The sequence below is a fragment of the Haliotis asinina genome, chromosome 10 (assembly GCF_037392515.1).
Source record: "Haliotis asinina isolate JCU_RB_2024 chromosome 10, JCU_Hal_asi_v2, whole genome shotgun sequence".
Lineage (NCBI taxonomy): Eukaryota > Metazoa > Mollusca > Gastropoda > Lepetellida > Haliotidae > Haliotis > Haliotis asinina.
In genome coordinates, this window is record NC_090289.1 from 44,486,556 (window position 1) to 44,505,095 (window position 18,540).

Genomic DNA, 18,540 nt, shown 5'->3' on the forward strand with positions numbered 1-18,540 from the left:
TCCACTAGAGTTTCAATGCTCAATTAACAAAATTTCAGAACAAGGAGGGTGAAAGATGAGAGGATGCGCACACCCCCACCCCCTTGACTCTGTCTGTTGAATGGATCTACACCACTCCAACAACAAAGTCAGCAGACCATCCTGTTAGTCACCTCACAACCATGGGTTTCTGACGACCAGTTCTAGCCCAGATCTTCACTGGTATTTATCTGCCACCCAATACTGCTGGAATGGTACTTAAACAATAAACAAAAAGAAAAGTACACAGAGTGAGTGAGTGAGGATGTTTTCACTTTCATTTCTGCGCATGGTTACAACCTGTGAAGGTCATTTCTGGTGTGCCCCGCCCTGATCTTGCTGAAAAAACATTAAGTCTATGTAAACCTAAACTACCTCACTCACACAAAACCAGAAATGGCTCCATTAAGATTCAAGACCAGAAATACCCACATATAATATTTATTTGTCTCAGCACCTGGTTTGCTAGGTCTATGTGAGGACCTGCCTCCAACACAGACATCTCGGGTGATGACAAAATATCTTTCAATACATCTCTGAGTCGCAATAAATCAAATTTGGCATGGACAGTGTTACAGTAACGCCAGTGTGCATGGGCGAACTGTGACTCTGTAGCATTAATTTCCTCAGAGGCGGGAAGCAGGTCGAGAGTGATGCTGCTGTCTGTGAACCCTGTATCAAGACTGTTTATCTGCCTAGGAGCATCACACATTTCTGTACCATGACTGTCTGTCCTCTCTGTGCAATGTATTCTGTCCACACTGCCTGTGACTGAATTTATTGGTTGGCTTGTATTGTTTTCACTGGGGTAAGAACTTTGCGAATTTTCTGACAGGTATGCTTCACTAGAACCTGTCTCAGGCATTTTCTTGGAGACAGTGCTGTCTTTCTGGGTGTCACATTGTATCACAGAGTTCGAATGAGCAGAATGTAAAATGGAGTTCGATGCTGTATCAGCAGAATTTATTACAGATTTAAATGTCAGATCAGCAGAATTTATCACTGAGTAAATGGCTTGATCAGCAGAATTTATCACAGAATTAGATGCTTGATCAGCAGAATTTATCACAAAATTAGTTGCTTGATCAACAGAATTTATCACAGAATTAGTTGCTCGATCAGCAGAATTTATCACACTTGTGGTCACGTTGGTATCACAGTGTGTCTCTTCCGTACATGATGAATCAGTTTCACTGAGCGGTGTTGGAGCCACATGGAGCCTGGAGAGAGCTTGGAGCCGATGCTGGGCAATGTTGGTGAGAAAGGATAGGAACTCGATGTAGTTGATACCGCTGCTGGCCTTCAGGATCAACTGGAACACGAAAAATGGACTTACAGGTCTGGATAGCATGACAATGACACATGCAATCACTGCTTTTCACAACAACTGTTTAAACTCCCATCCATCCATCCGACCTGCCAACCTAAAGATGGTCCATAATGTACCCAGTTAATTCCTACAGGTGGTCCGTATGGTACACTGTTCATTCCAACAGATAGTCCATAACGTACCCAGTTTATTTGTATAGATGATTCATGACACTAGCTCATTCTTACAGATGGTCCATAATGTACTCAACTCATTCCTACTTATGAACCATGATGAACCGAACTCATTCTTGCAGAAGGTCCATAATGTACTCAACTCATTCCTACATATGAACCATGATGAACTAAACTCATTCCTACAGATGGTCATAATGAGCCCAGCTCATTCCTACAGATAGTACATAACCAAGTACCCTTCCAAGGGTCCATTATGATCCATCTCTAAAGATGGTCCATGAACAACTAACCTCATCCCTACATATGGTCCATAAAGAACCAACCGGGGCCCTTATTCTTGAAACGTTCATAGCGTTAAGAATTCTTATCTTTGATCGTAGCCAATGTCTTAAGAAGTTTGCAGAGCTACGAACGTTTCGAGAAAAGCTAGCCTGATCCCTGCTGATGGCCTATGCCAGACTTTAGTTGTTTTTGTTTCATGACACATTAACATGCTGGCAGTCTGTAAATAATCAATTCCGGACCAAACAATCCTTTGACTGACAAATAAACATCAATCTGTTCAAGTGCGATATGATGACATGCATCAACTAAGTCAGGCCTCAGGTTTCCTGGAAGTTGTCTCTTTTGACAAGTAGGGTTGTTGAAGAAAACTTTTTTATCACAACTTTAACAGTTGTACCCAGCTGAACCCAGCAGATGGCATGAGATCAACTGAACAATCAAGTCTTAAAAGTTCTAAAAGACTGGCATCCTGATGTGACATCATTAAAAATACACAAGATATTCAAAGACATTCTTCTTCATGGTAAGAACCAACAAGTGCTTGATCTTTCAGCTACTAGCATTGGGACAATAAGTTCATGGAAACAGCACAGCCTCTCATGCTGTTAGTGTGGAAAGATCCTAAAACAGAATGAAACATTGAGACATAAGGGAGATGAACAGAGTTATCTCCCTCTGTTTATATTTGTTTTCGTTCTTCTACAAATCATCATAAGCAGCTCCCATGTGTTTTTCTTCTTTGTAGATTGAGACACCAAGGAGCAGTAATTACTTTGAGGATTTCAAAGGTGCTTCAGCTTGAAAATCACATACTGGGTAATCTAAATGACACTGATGTTAAAGCAGGTGATATTTTGTAACACTGTAATCAGAATATTATCTATTGTATTTTTTGTTGCCTGAAAGTGAGACTGCACAAATGTACAGATAGTAACTGATATTATTTCAAAATGTGTCATGTGTAGTGTGTTTAGTTTCCTCTAATTGCTTTCTAAATAGACATATTTTTTCATTTTATTGTTGTAGTTGGTCATAACATGTGTCTATGGAAAACGTTTGGCTCTGTGCCACTCCCACCTGGCACTGCCCTTGCCATCCATCCATGTCGCAACAATCTGCAATCTCCTTCTGCACATCTTGGAGACACTGCTGGATGTGTGCCCAGCAGAGGTCTATGTTACATCCGTTCAGCCAGTTGTGGTTGATGGAGATCGTGTCTTCCTGTAACAAATATGTCTTCCTCTAACAAATATTTGTCTTCATGTAACAAACATTTTTTCATTTGAAGGCCGGGGTGAAAACTGCAAAATATCCTGTGGGTTTCCAATTTGTCTCCCATTGGCTACTCCTCAGCAGTGTAGATGTTATCTGCCCACAAGTGACAGGACTGTAACTACTATGGATGCCTGGGAAGAGCCTGGCAATGTCAAAGGTCAACCTTGGAATTTTCTGATAGAATAAACATTTGTCTTACACATATAGTAAATGCCCAACAAGTACATATTTTGATGACTTAAGTGAATAATTTGATTAGTTTATATCAATTTTTGAAAATTTTGAAATTTTATTTAATAGTGTGTAAGAAGAAAAAGAACTTGCTATTCATGGCTTAAACCTATGTTTTGCATTTACTATAATATCCACCAATCCTTCCTCTCTCCCAACTCAAAGGCAGTGGAGCAGCCTAGAGGTTGAAACATTTGCTCATCATACTGAAGACCACGGCCTAGATTTTAGAAGCTCACTTAGCACTAAGATAGTCATAAGTGCCATATATTAACATGAACTTATGACTATCTTAGCACTAAGAGAGCTTTGAAAATCTAGGCCCAGGGTTATATTCCCCACACAGTAAATGTGAAGCTCATTTCTTGTGTCCCTCTGCCTTGATATTGTGGGAATATTGCTAAAAGCATAGTAAAACTGAACTCACTTTTCCAAATCAAACTATCACCTCACCACACATTAACAAATGCTGTTACCAATGTCTTTGTCATATCAGCTGGCAGTTAATAAGTCAAGTGTACTTAAAATGACAAGGAGACTGTGATTTTCCATAGCATAGCTTACCACATTGTACACTTGGTGATGCCAGCCACTTGGGACAAAGATTATCTCCCCTTCTTCCTGATACACCTCCAGGCGGTGTTCCAGGTGCTTGTAGTTGGGGTATCTGGACTGGTCAGCAAGCTCGTTGGATGTGACATCATACACCAGTTGTCCAAACACATCAGTCAGGCACTTTTCTTCTCCTGTCACAAACATAACTCATCATGAAAAGGTGAGTTACCTGGCTTGGACACTGACACAAACAAGGGTCATCATGACAGGGTGTGTTACCTGGCTTGGATACTGACACAAACAAGGGTCATCATGAAAAGGTGGGTTACTTGGCGTGGATACTGACACAAACAAGGGTCATCATGAAAGGGTGTGTTACCAGTACCTGCATTGTAAAATTTACTTGTTTGTTAGTTGTTTCATAAAATTCTCACCAATATTCCACCTATATGTTGAGTGAGTGAGTGAGTTTAGTTTTACGCCGCACTCAGCAATATTCCAGCTATATGGAAGCGGTCCGTAAATAATTGAGTCTGGACCAGACAATGCAGTGATCAACAACATGAGCATCGAAATTAGGAACTGATGACATGTGTCAACCAAGTCAGCAAGCCTGACCATCCAATCCTGTTAGTCACCTCTCACGACAAGCATAGTTGTCTTTTATGGCAAGCATGGGTTGCTGAAGGCCAGTTCTACAATGGGACCTTCACAGGTCTTGAAGTCAATTATATTTATAGACCAAGTCTGCAATCTGACAACCTGATCCTCTTTGCTGCCCCTTGCAACAAGCATGGACTTCTGGTGACCGATTCTAATTTGGATCTTCATGAGTCTCATATATGCCTGGCATGGATACCATCATAAACAATGGTCATCATGAAAGTGTAACCACCAAAAGTGCTGCAGATGTTAGATATTTACTTCTCACGCACGAGTTTGAGCCTTGATCAAGTGTAATTCAAGATCAACTGACCTGGTGGAAAGAAGATCCACTTCTTCCGGCCACAGATGTTAGCAGACCAACTGTATGACCGGAACACATCAGCGTGGAATGGGGTCCTGAAGGTGAGAAGGTCACCACTGTAGGACTCAGCATGTTTAACAGTCAAAGTAAACTTAGTCTCAGTATTATTCCTTACACTCTAACAAACCCTAGTAGGAGGTCATGTCAGGTAACCTTTGGGTGCCTTATGACTGTCCAATTAAATGCGAGAAGGTTGAAAAGATTTAACAAATCACACAACAGCTACTATTTCGGGTTTAGCGGGACTTACAAAATCCCCCAGTCACTGACACTGATCTCTCAACAAATGAAATTTGCATAAAACAGATATTTGATCTGCAGTTTATACATTTTGGGGTTTCTGTTGATATAATTACCATTAGCTAATATTTCTGCAAGCTGACATCCTTAAATATTGCCAAAATGCTTTTTTTCAGTGACTGTACACTGTTGTTGCATGCTCCATGTGCATCACCCAGAAACTATCGTATGGAAAATAGCTTTCGGAATTGTTTGGGTACAAACCATTTTCAGGTAAAAGTTCAAAAGGTATGTACAAATGTCAACATTCGCAATTTGGTAAGTTGTGTTCTAATTGATCAGTCTCAAAGGTTACCTGACCACAACCTCCTGCTAGGATTTGTTAGACTCAGTATAGGAGTGTTACAAATAATACTGAGACTAAGTTTGCGAAAACTGGCATATTTAATTACACCTTTTACACATGGAAGATACAAAGTTTTAGGTCGCCTAACTATAAGCACAGTTTGTCAGAGTCTGGGGTTAATTTCCAACAACTCAATAATATGTGTGTAAAGGTGACGCCACAGGTGCTGAAGCTCCCCTTTATCAGATGACAAAAAGTCTAGTGAAAAATTGTTTAATCAGCTTTTTTATCTAGAAACCATTGGTGCACTTCTTGAATGCAATTAAATTTAGTGTATGTCAGTTTTGGATACTAACAAATTTTTATTATCAACACATTTCAACACTAACAGAAATAAATGATCAATAATTCATATTCCTGTGATTCAATAACGAGAAACATTTTTATCAACTTTATTTATGTGTGTGTATGCATTTATGTGATGCAGAAAAACAGTAAGCAGCACCACACACAATGTAATTACTTACAGTAAGACTAAGGGAAATCATTTCTTACAAAACCACAGAAATAGGTTTCACACATTGTACTCTTGTGGGGAATCAACACCTTTACCACTTTAACCACTAGGCTACCTTACCACCCACCATGAATGGTGGACACATGCACTCATATAAGTATACATCAAATAAATGAAGATTGCAATCAGAGTGAAATAGTTACCAAATTTCGCTAGTCAGCTAGATCAGTGACTTTGGAGATTAACTCGCCCAAATTTCTAACTAGCCACGGGGACACGTGAAGGTCCGGGGTAAAATAGGCCTTCAGCAGCCCATGCTTGCCATAAAAGGCAACTATGCTCTTTGGTAAGAAATGACAAACAGGATTGGGTGGTCAGACTCGCTGACTTGGTTGATGCTCATGCTGTTAATCACTGGATTATCTGGTCCAGATTCGATTATTTATAGACCACCGCGATATAGCTGGAATATTGCAGAGTGTGATGTAAACCTAAACTCACTCACTAGCCACGGGATAGTGGGCCAGTGACTATTTTGCCCACAGATTTTGGTAAGGTGCTGCAATGAACTTGTCATAAATTTTACTCTCGATTTTCTTTCCATTCTCTCAGGCAAAATGATATACATCCATCAGGTCCCCTGAGGCTGTTAATAATGAGCACATCTTGCAATGAAATCCACTGTTTTTTAAAAGCAGTTTCAGGTTGTGCATAGGTTGTGTTATATGCCCTTTTCCAATGTCCCTTTGTCACACAAATGTAAGAAGACAAATATACACAATTGTCAGGGTACACCCTTGGAAGCTGAATGGATTAGCCCAGAGTTAAAAGGTAGGTAAGGCCTGTTAAACTCATAACATTATTCCATCAACAGAGATTACAACCTTATGTTGATGACAACTTTTTGTTTATTGTATAGAGCAACATTTCAGTGTGTTCTTACATCACTACCATATAGTACTCTTCAAACACTGAATCTCACTGACATGTTTACTCTTTGAAAGATATGAAGTTTTAGAAACCTATGTACTATTCTGGGTAAAGAGACAAAAGACAAAAAAAAAAACTAAAAAAATAAGAAAAAAACTGAAAGATTTTACAGTACATCATGTTGTTAACTTGGTTAAAAACACATTGTTCCAAATAACCAAAAGGATTAAATTATCTTCAAAAATCACTGATACCCACTGCAATGGGAAACATACTTGTTGTTAAACATATATTTGAAACTTATTGCCATGGAAACTTGAAACTTTTTTCACAACAAAAAATGCATAAAATTTCCATGACAACATCCAAAACTATCAAAAAGGGCCAGATAACCACTACGATCGTCTTTTCAAGAAACAGTACCTTGAAAAATCGACCAGGAAGTGTCCTTTTTAATATACAGCTCCCCTGCAAAATGCATGGTGGGGGATTGATATAAAGGGTGATGCATATTCACCACAAACCATCTGATTTCAATCTATGTGGCAAAGTGGGCCATAGAACTCAAGACATAAGAGAAGCCCTGTAATCACAACCTGAGTGATGATTTCAATGTCTTGATGGATACAAAACAATGCCTAAGGGTTCAGGTCTTGGTTGTTTCTGATATACCGATTCTGTTGCCAGACAGTGGCTTGTTAAGGGACATTGCCACCATGTAGCACCACAGTTACACCATGAAGATCATGGCAACCAGCTCATCTGTAGATCTGAGATATTTTGGGCTAACACCATGTAGCACCACAGTTACACCATGAAGATCATGCCAATCAGTTTATCTGTAGATCTGAGATATTGTGGGCGATAACCATGTAGCACCACAGTTATGCCATGAAGATCATGCTAATCAGTTCATCTGTAGATCTGAGATATTGTGGGCGAACACCATGTAGCACCACAGTTACACCATGAAGATCATGGCAACCAGTTCATCTGTAGATCTGAGATATTGTGGGCTAACACCACATAGCACCAAAGTTATGCCATGAAGATCATGACAATCAGTTCATCTGTAGATCTGAGATATTGTGGGCTAACACCACGTAGCATCACAGTTACACCATGAAGATCATGGCAACCAGTTCATCTGTAGATCTGAGATATTGTGGGCTAACACCACGTAGCACCACAGTTATGCCATGAAGATCATGGCAGCTATTGTTTCTGTAAGTCTGGGTTACTGTGGGCTAACACAATGTAACACTAGGAAGATCAAGGTAACTACAGTTTCTGAAAATCTGAGCTGTTGTTGGCATACCAGGATCCTTTGGGGCCAATGTAGACAAACTGGTAGTCATCTCTCTCATCTGTACGAGTATCCCAGAATTCATTGAGCCAGTCTGATCGGAAATATATGGGAGTGGTGTAGGCTTTGTATTTGGGGAATTCCCTGAAAACAGAAAAGACACTGCATCATTCAATCAATGTAAACACTTCTGTGCAATATATTACATTACTAGTAGTAAATACATACATAATCACAATAAATAGCTCTGAGCTCAGTACAATGCCATTCCAAAACCTGATCGCTCAATCTGATCTGTTGAGCTCCGCGAAGATCTGAGCTGTTGAGCTTTGTAAAGATCTGAGCTGTTGAAGGTTTGTAAAGATCTGATCTGTTGAAGGTTTGTAAAGATCTGATCTGTTGAATCTTTGTAATGATCTGAGCTGTTGAGCTTTGTGAAGATCTGAGCTGTTGAGCTTTGTAAAGATCTGAGCTGTGGAAACTCTTAATGATCTGATCTGTTGAAGCTATGTAGATTCAGATTAAGAATACCTGTTGAAATGCCAGTCTTTCAGGTACAAACACTTTGATCCAGGTGATACTGTTTGTTCCTTCCAGTACTTGAAGTAATCCTTCAATGACATCTCCTCCTTTGGGTGTGAGGAGAACTTCTCCTGGCTGCAGTCTGCCACGGGAACTATTGCAGAGCCTACAAGACAAACCCAAAGGTAACCGTGGCAATGCAGCATCACTTTGGGCATGGGTCATTTCTTGAAATGAGAATAATTTTAACCCTGCCTTTCATGTGGTAATGTAAAACGAATGAATGAATGAATGAATGAATGAATGAATGAATGAATGAATGAATGCTTTAAAAGTATTCTAGCAAGTCAGCGTACTGAGAGGGAAAACGTACAGTGAGACTGTCAAATATTGGCATTGCTGGGACTAATGTGGAACCATACTTGAGGTGATGATAATTTGAAAGAAAAATCCTCTGGAGAAAAAGTTTCTGACAAACAGATGGGAAGCAACTCTGCAATTTTTCAGCGTCTTAAGACTGAGACACTTGTGCCCCAATCACAACATGAAAATTGGTCAGGTATTGTGAAACCTGTATAACACAAGGTAACAAACTACAGAAGATTGTGTTAACTTAGAGTCTAGGTGAGCTTCAGGACTCACTTCCTACAGCTCTAGTAACAAGTGAAAACCTCATTCTGACACAACTTTACCGAAATGGCTGATGAAGAAGTCAAGATGGGGCTTCCCCGCCAGGACCCACTCCCTCCGACTCCGCCACCCCTCAGTACACTTCGCTGAAATCACACATGGTCGATTCGGCAACAGGTACCGCTGGAAGAACTCCTCATAGGTTGGCATATAATTTAGGTGATCTATTGTGACCCTAACTTCTTGTCTCTTCTCAGGTATGGTGTCGATGTGCTGGAGGAGGCCATTAAGGATCATGGGACAGACAGATGCCATGATTTAGTACCTGGAAACAGTTAAGCAAACAACGTGATTGTGAGTGAGATTTGGCTTTATGTAGATCTGATTGAAAAGATAAATAATCAGAAATATCTATGATATAAAAATTGTGTCTTTGATAATCACTGTGTAAATATTCCAAGCACAGATGTGTCACCACTCATCAATGACATGAAACATGTTAATTTCTTTCAGATGTTTGTGGTACTTTCATTCAAAGATGCTTTTTTCCCATGTCTATTGGCAGTCAATCGATAGTTATTAAATGATAATTGATCACTATGATCTACGATGATTAACCTGGTATGTGTGCGTAGTATTGGGGCTGGCTAAAAAGACTGATAATCTGCAATATTCATATATCAATGATTTAATTACAAATGATCACTGATAAGAACATTTTGTCATCCAAAGTATCTTACAAAAACTATGACAATGAAATAACACTTTGTTTTCTCAGACAACACACACAATTAAATATATTTATTCAAAGAACTCTCTTTCAAATGCTATGTCTCTTGCTTGACGACATTAGAATGAATGTCAGAACATCGCCTATACAGAATAAAGAATTCAAAGTTGTATATCCCTAACAATTGTGCTCATACTTCATTTCCTCAACTTAAGACTTAGAGTAAATATCAAAGAAGTACTATATACATACTAGATTGTACATGAGACTATGTAACTTCACCTCATTCTCATCCCACTCAGAATCATTCCATTGAACATCCAAACCAGCCAAGGGTATTGAAACATTTTACTGGCAGTTTTATAGTAATTATTGGTATAGTCCTCATGTCATATATCTATTTTCCATAGCAAACGTATATCAGCTGAAATGTAAACATGGACAGTTTTTTTCAAAGCATCAAACTAAGCAGCAATATCATGTTGATTCTAACATCCTTGCCAAGCTTAATTCTTGCAATGCAAGTTTGATCATGAATCAGAGAAAGCACACCAAATGAAGTGCGGTAAGGGAATAACTTATGTCTGGGGAGGGGTTGATATTAATCATGATATTTAAAGTTTTATGGAATTGCATGTACAATGTGAAGAATGACAACTTTGTCTGGCGTGGTCCCGCTAGCTGGTCGCGGTTGGTTCTGCGTATGACCGATAAGGGTGCATTAATTGAGAACTGAGTAGCCATTGTTCCATTGTAATTGGTAATAATATGACAGTCCCTAAGGGTTCAGGCTAAAATGTCACCACAGCCGAACGGCACCTGGCGAAAACGGCACCATTTGACATAACGGAACCTTCCCTCCGCGAAAACGGCTACAAATGTTATGGCGAAAACGGTACCATATTAAATTTGGAGGATGAACATTGATATGACAACTTTTGTGAAATAAAAAATATATTAGGTAAGTATGATCAACATTCAACTAAGCCGTGTCGCTGACAAAGTAACAGAACACTCACCACCCAACAAAGATTATTATACTGCAAGCGGCTTGCCTTATGTTTACATATTAAATGCAGGTCCCGGGGTAGAATAGGCCTTCAGCAACCCATGCTTGCCATAAAAGGTGACTATGCTTGTCGTAAGAGGCGACTAATGGGATCGGGTGGTCAGCCTCGCTGACTTGGTCGACACATGTCATCGGTTCCCAAGTGCTCAGATCGATGCTCATGTTGTTGGTCACTGGATTGTCTGGTCCAGACTCGATTATTTACATATTTATATATACGTGTATATATCTTACTCTATTCTAATGTCACGTTACAGATCGCACCTTAATCAACACATTTGGGTTCTTCGGTTGTTATGAGCCGCTGACTAACAAGGGCGCAGCCATATGTAAGGCTCGCACTTTAAGCCCTGAGAGAAAAAAAATAGAATTTTTAAAAAGACAATTGAAATAATTTCTTATCACAATTAAAGGTCTGTCATATTAAGTTGTGGGCCTTTATTTTTTGTCTATTTCATGTGCCATTACTGCGGAACTGTGGACAGGAAAGGAAGCAGCCGACGCTTTCACAACACTGCCTCAATAGAAATTGATAACGACAAATCGCCCATATTATATATGATTTGTTGACAGCTGACAAGCTACCAATGCTTTTAGTGAATCTGTACCTAACATCTGCTCCCACCTGTGTAATGGTGGGAGCGAAAAGGAAAAACGGGCGTTTGTCGGTGGGTGTGTCGTATTTTAGGATAGATTTATGTCCAAATATTTCTGGCTGACAGATTGCTTTGAAATCTAACATTGACACTATATTGTCATTAATTAAACGCTGTTGTCGTCGCTAAATGGATTTGAAATAGTGAAAATGGCGCTGTCAAAGCATAATTTCCACTCGGTGAAATCCTGAGTTGTGTCAGTGTATTAAATTGTCTGTACTACACGGACATAATTCAAGTTCTGTCACGCATTTACAAAAACCCGTACACATATGATCCACAATGCTCTTGTCAGATATCATAACCCGGTAGTAATACCCTGGCGTCAACATTATTGTCTCCGGTACAAAACATCGTTTCATCGGGCAGTACAGACTTGCTGTAAATGTATTTGGGATTATTACTTCAAATTAAGTATGTCAAATATCAATTGTACCTGAAACTTACGCTATTATGCAACTGCTTTTCAGTTTAAAAGTTAGAATCGTCAGTTTCAGTTCAGTTCAAGGTCATAGTGTGTTTTCTAATGTTTGAGCGTTGTCATAAAATGCTGACAATCATGCCAAGACACTGATTTGTGAGATATTTGATTGTTGTTGAAGACAATGCTGAATGTGCAGAACCTTTTGTAATGAGCAGAATGGGGAAATTCTGCACCAAGCACTGAGCAACATTATTCAAGTTAGCCAGTGAATAGACCTTTATGAAGAATAGCTGCGCGCTGGAAACTCTCATCTAGATCGTGTAATCAGTCTACTTGGTGTCATGTGATACTACTTGACATGTATTTACAAAGTTAAGATTTTGCTATTTTTGTATACTATGTTTACACAGATAACACTATTTCTTTCCTTTAGCTACTACAGGGTAGTGTTTTCTTACAAGTCCAGATGAAACAACTCTGGTTAAACAGATTTGCTGATATTCTCACAGATATGTTTGTGTGAATCAGGATTTACAAGGTATTACAGCACTTTGTCAACAGAAGAAGTTCATGACAAATGAATATAGTTAACAATATTTTGTTTGTAAAAGATCATCTCTTTTCTAAACTCCTTGATGTCATGAATATTTTCAGATGGCTACAGGAAAAGATGGTCAGCAGTTGTTGGTAAACTTGGGAAAACTATCCTTGCAGAATGAGGAGCCCACTGTGTTGAAGAATGGAGACCCAACGTTGGATTTTCCTTACTTGACTGAATCAAATACAGTAAAGCATATCAAGGAGGGAAAGGTGATGTTCTTGTTGCGTGGTTTACCTGGATCAGGCAAGTCAACAATTGTCTCCAATCTACAGTATGTTTATCCTAATTCCTTGAAGTGTTCTGCAGATGACTTTTTCTTTGTGAAAGGTGAATACAAATTTGATGCTGCACGATTACAGGATGCTCATGGATGGTGCCAGGCAAAGGCACGCCACGCCTGTGAGGCAGGTACTCCTGTTGTTATCATTGACAACACAAATGTGCGACATTGGGAAATGCAGTTCTACTTAAATTTAGCCCATCAGACAAACTATACAGTCATTATCGTAATTCCGAAAACATCTTGGCGTTTCCGTCCTGATGTACTTGCAAGGAGAAATAAGCATGGTGTCGGTGAAGACATTTTAAGAGAAAAGGTTCATCAGTTTGAGAACAAGGCTCCAGTATACTATGGTTGGTTCTTGACTGAGGAATCAAGTAAAGATGTACGGTTCATAGCAAAACACCTGTATGAGGAGTGTCAGAAGCATTTTTCAGATTACTGCAGGACTATACTAGAGGTGCATCGCAAGAAATATCACAAGCCTTCACAAGGTAATTATATATTTGTCATTTATTAGGTAGAGAGAAATGTCTGTACTGCTGAAAAAAACCATTGTAATCTCATTCCAAAGTCATATTTTCATATGAATATTTTTGTGTGTGTGGATGTTTATCAGGGAGGTAGGGGCTTGTATATGAGGTGTGTGTGTGTGTATGTCAGGTTGATGTGTGTGTGTGAGGGAGGGTGTGTGCATGTCAGGTCGGTGTGTTAGGAGGAGGGATTGTTCATGTATGTCAGGTAGGTGTGCTAGTGGGAGGGAGTGTTCGTGTATGTCAGGTTGATGTGTTTGTGTGAGGGAGGGTGCATGTATGTCAGGTAGGTGTGTTTGTATGAGGGAGGATGTGTGTACATAAGATACATGTGTGTATGTCACATAGGTGGGCCATCCTAGGTAGGTTGTATTAGGTTGTGTCTTAAGTTAGGTGTGTTTACAGTATTGTTATAAGCTTGGTGTGCTAAATACTTGTGTTTATGAATGCTTATGGGAGATGTCAATATTCCATGTTAGAATGTCTGTATTGGTGTACTTTAGAATGTACCGTTGATTGTCTTCAGCCAGAATGTGTCAGCTCTTTGCTAAACCACTTGCACACTTCCATAACTGCATTGATGTATCTTACTGTTTCAGAGAATGAGAAAAGCCAGCTACAGCTACACTTTCCATGGAAGTCTAATGACCTTCTTCACTGTACAGCCAAGTTCTGCAACAAAGGGAGAGCTGTAGGTGCATCGACATACCACAGCAGACAGGATGTCTCAGATAATGTTGGGAAGGCCTTCAGACTGGAGGTAGTTGGCTTCACCTTCTCACAAAACACTGTAGCAGGAAGAATACATCTGAATGAGGAGCAGTGTGCTCTCTTTGACAAACCAGAAGAGAGAGAAAGAGATGAGGTGATTTCCAGAAACAAAGCTGTGAATGCAAGGTTAGCACAAATGTCAAAATATCAAACAAGGATTAAAGATAAAATACCCTCTCCTACAGCTTCAGCATCAAAACGAGCTACCCTTCCCCCACCTAAGGGGTTCGGCCGAAGTGCACACTTGACTATTTGTTGTTCACAGGGTGTTCAAAACAGTAAGACTATACATGATATGCTGGATATCTGTGACAAGGAGAGTGCTGGTGAAATGGGTCACCGTGTGAATGTGGCTGGAGGTGAGGCGGTGTATCTTGGGGAGGGGTTCTGTGTGGTCTACCTATACAGACCAATATATGTAACAACTCTCTTCTGCCCATATCATGTGTAAGTATGTGTGAGATTGCTGCTACTAGGGCTGTCTGTCGATGTAGATAACACAGATGGGTAATTGTAACTTAAAATCAATTATCAGTAGTTATCAGAGAAGTCACAATGATAATCATTGAGCCATAATCATGATAATACCTGGAGGAAACGAATATATATTTCACACCAATAAATCGGTGACATGTTTATGCATGGGTGACTAACAAAACAGCATTCTGAGCATAATTTAGAAATATTGTGTGATTAAAAACCTAATATTGTTTATTGTGGGAGAAAATTGAAATATTATTCTATCACAAAACTTTATGTACAATATCAGTGACACTGTTTTCATAGCGATAATCTTTAATAATTTGTCCTGCTGATGACATTTCTGATTGTTGATCTTTTTAGCCAGCCCTAGCTGTTACTGATATGAAAATACTCCATGGCAGCACAGTATTTAGACAAGGAATAACAAGTATCTTCGGGTCAGACAGTGACCATCTCTCAAGAGAACTTCATGTCATTTTTACAATTTCACTACATTTTAGCATCTTCATTTTATGTTTTCAGGATACATGTGCCTTTTCATCCTGCTAATGCATTCAGTCATTCAGGTTCCCAATATGAAGACATTTAATATTCTCCTAAACTTACTTATAATAAGTTAGCTCTGATTTTGAAATATATAATATGTTAATCACTTTTGGAACTGGTAACAAATAATGTTGTGCAAATATGAAAGCATGTTTTCCTTTTGGGGTTTAGTTGGTATACTTCCCATGGTTGCACTTCCTATTTCCAGTATTTACTTATAGAACTCAGGTTTAGAAATTTGGCTTTAAGACATCAGTGTTGTTTACTTTTACTCCTAGTTGGTCATGAATTGTGAATGAATTTTTTGACTGAGTATTTCTGATTCTTTTTGTCAGACCCTTGTACCTCTCACTTATCTGAGTTATCATATCAGTAATATTTATCAAGGAAATTTCAGAAAATAATCAATAAAAAATGTTTTCGATTCTTAAAAGAAAATGGGGAAGTGAGCCTGGAAAGGCTGTGAAACTTATGAATTTTGTAAATGACTCACATATGGTGGAGCTTCTGTATCCTGTTTGCTAGAACTCACTGAATGGCACAGATTGTTATATCATTCAGCTGTTTCATTGATATGTTAACAGAGATGTCATGGTTTGCCAAATTTACAATCAAAAACACTAAACATAAGCACCCTTTTGATCTGAAAATTTAAATCATCATCTAGACTCCACTATGACTGGTGAGGTTATAGTATTTTGCTGGCTTTTGACATAAGAGGTAACTCTGTAGGAGATGCTGCAGGTAGGACTGCTCTTAACAAATCAGTTTCAAACACTAAGACACCTTTTAGTGACCTTGATCCTGCAGTATGTAACAGATCTGTGTCAGCAGAGTTGGAATGAGTATGGTTTTGCACCACTTGTGGCAATATTCCAGCAATATCATGACAGGGAAAACAAGAAATGGACCTCACACATTGTACCCGTGTGGGGAATTGAACCCAGGTAATAGGTGTGACAAGTGAAACGCTTCACCCACTGCCCCGAGATGGAATGACCAAGTGTCAGACAAGCCTCATTCCATTCAACCAAACACTGGACAGAATCCAACTATTGGAATAGTCATCCTGTGCCATAGACCAGTTAGTATTAACAGTAATCAGATTTTACTTGAATGCATTGATTTTGCTCATATTGGACACTGTTTGTTTTTATATTGATGTTCCCACCTTTTCTCAGTTATGCAGATACCGTTTCGGAACACATGATTTTAGCAGGTTTAAAAGAAATACAACTGTTTTACAAAGTGCACATTATCTGTTTTACACAAGTGCACTGACTTTTATCTCAACAGTCAGTTTTTACCCATAAATGTGATATTAAACTGGAATCTTTGTGATTTTCATGATCACTTATAGCCTAACGTACTGTAAAACAAAATGCATCTCTTGTTGTAAATAGCTCAAAATTGATTTTGCTGCATAAAGCAATCTTCACTCCCTCACTTACACAACAAGGGATGTTTTCATGAATCAGACTGATTTTCCTGACAATAATGTTTTGATCTTTGGAACTGTTGTTTTGCTCATTTTCCTTGATCAAGTTCTGATATTTGTTTTGTTTGCTTAAAATAATTGGACAGGCATTGGCTTTGTTTACTTTGTGACATGGTTTGTGTTTAACTCTCCTTTATCACAGTTGGCCCGCCTTTGCTTGACTTTTCCAAATTTTATTAATAAGCCAGACATTGTTTGCATTGTGTACTCTGTGTTTATGTTTATCTTATTTTTAAATGTTATTAAAAGTAAAATACCTTGAACTCAGAGTTATTTATTTTAGCTTTTAAAAGTTTGATATTAAAACATGCTTCAGTTAATAGAATAAGTAGAATTAAGTCAGTCTTCAGGTGCAAACAGAAACTGTTACAAGGATGTAAGGATTGACATGATAAATCATATGTTCTTTTGCAGGTAGCCAAATTTCTCAGTGAAATAAAGCAATGCTTTCTACTGAATGATTATTAGCTAGTATCATATGCTGACATAATAACCTGCCAATTAATCAAGACTCCTGGTCCCTGTTCCACGAGGTATAGCACTATGACAGTTGTAAGTAAGATTTTATGGGTGGTTCAGAGAGGTAATGAGATATTTGTCATTTAACATTTAATACCCTGTATTGAACAAATCAGAAGTAAAAGTGAGTGAGTGAGTGAGTTTAGTTTATTGCCATACTCGTCAATATTCTGTCTATACTGGGGTGATCTGTAAAGAGTCTGGACCAGGCAATTCAGTGATCAACAGCATGAGCATTAATCTGCGCTATTGGGAACCAATGATGCATCAACCAAAATAAACAATGTTTCCATGTCCAGCGCTGTTTGCTGAACGTGCTGATGGCATTAGTTGTTTCTGGACAAATTTCAACATGCCAACGTAATCATTTCCTTTTTCATGTTATTAAGTGGTACCTGATTCAGATTATAAAACATTTTACCATTTTGTTCAGAAAGTATCTTCTTTTTGTTCATCAGTTTCTTGAGCAGTATTTGCTAACATAACTAACATGTGCTGAATATGTATGTTCTACTCTTTTGAACATAGTGATGAGGGTTTGTAACCTGTTTCTTTATCTATGCTAAACGTTGTTCATGTTAATGGTTTTATATATCTTTACAACCTATTGAATATTTGTTATTTTAACAAGGTTTTCCTTTCAGTGCCTTCTGTGATGTGAATATGCATAACTGAACTGTTTCTGGAATTAAAAACTTCTTTGTATACATGTTTTTCAGTGTTATACACCATTGTGTAAGCGACCCACAGAACACATTTGAGCCAGTGGTTAAATGTTGAAAAATGTGAAAAATGTTGTGATTTTAGGAAAAAGCATCTACCTTCCCATGTTTATAAACCCGTTATGTTCTGCATGGATTGTAATTAGTCACACTAACAGACTAGTGACCATGTCTGTACAGCGAGATAGCCAGCTGTAGAAACTCAAGGTGCATCCAAGCCTTGTAAATGGCAAGTCAGTGTAACTGTAAAGAGGTAGGCTAATAGAAAAGTGATTTTTGTGTTCTTAGAGAATATTACTCTTATACCCTTGGGTCCAGTT

The 18,540-nt window shown here is 38.7% G+C and overlaps 2 protein-coding genes across 3 annotated transcripts; one reads left to right on the forward strand and one right to left on the reverse strand.

Annotated features, from left to right (window-relative positions):
- Positions 1-270: 270 nt before the first annotated feature.
- LOC137297834 (2-oxoglutarate and iron-dependent oxygenase JMJD4-like) lies at positions 271-11,532 on the reverse strand. The gene is made up of 8 exons (XM_067829791.1): positions 11,452-11,532; positions 9,451-9,713; positions 8,768-8,924; positions 8,249-8,380; positions 4,847-4,932; positions 3,880-4,061; positions 2,887-3,030; positions 271-1,330 (listed from the first exon to the last, which is right to left on the reverse strand). The coding sequence occupies exons 2-8, from the start codon at positions 9,701-9,703 to the stop codon at positions 431-433; spliced, it is 1,854 nt and encodes a 617-aa protein (XP_067685892.1). The 5' UTR covers positions 9,704-9,713; positions 11,452-11,532; the 3' UTR covers positions 271-430.
- A 124-nt stretch (positions 11,533-11,656) lies between these two features.
- LOC137298183 (2',3'-cyclic-nucleotide 3'-phosphodiesterase-like) lies at positions 11,657-18,203 on the forward strand. 2 transcript variants are annotated; one of them, XM_067830335.1, is made up of 3 exons: positions 11,657-11,855; positions 12,922-13,642; positions 14,281-18,203. In XM_067830335.1, exons 1-3 carry the CDS (start codon positions 11,775-11,777, stop codon positions 14,901-14,903), a joined length of 1,425 nt encoding a protein of 474 aa, XP_067686436.1. In that variant the 5' UTR covers positions 11,657-11,774; the 3' UTR covers positions 14,904-18,203. The 2 variants fall into 2 exon arrangements, with proteins under 2 accessions (XP_067686436.1, XP_067686437.1); XM_067830336.1 differs by having other exon boundaries at positions 11,671-12,257.
- Positions 18,204-18,540: the final 337 nt, after the last annotated feature.

Excerpts from the sequence above, each read along its gene's own strand:
- LOC137297834 (XM_067829791.1), bottom strand. The coding sequence starts at position 9,703 with ATGGCATCTGTCTGTCCCATGATCCTTAATGGCCTCCTCCAGCACATC. Across the intron at positions 8,925-9,450 it reads CTTCTTCATCAGCCATTTCG|GCTCTGCAATAGTTCCCGTG; the intron begins GTAAAGTTGTGT and ends TTTGTCTTGTAG. Across the intron at positions 3,031-3,879 it reads ATCACCAAGTGTACAATGTG|GAAGACACGATCTCCATCAA; the intron begins GTAAGCTATGCT and ends TATTTGTTACAG.
- LOC137298183 (XM_067830335.1), top strand. The coding sequence starts at position 11,775 with ATGCTTTTAGTGAATCTGTACCTAACATCTGCTCCCACCTGTGTAATG. Across the intron at positions 11,856-12,921 it reads GGAAAAACGGGCGTTTGTCG|ATGGCTACAGGAAAAGATGG; the intron begins GTGGGTGTGTCG and ends GAATATTTTCAG. Across the intron at positions 13,643-14,280 it reads ATATCACAAGCCTTCACAAG|AGAATGAGAAAAGCCAGCTA; the intron begins GTAATTATATAT and ends TTACTGTTTCAG.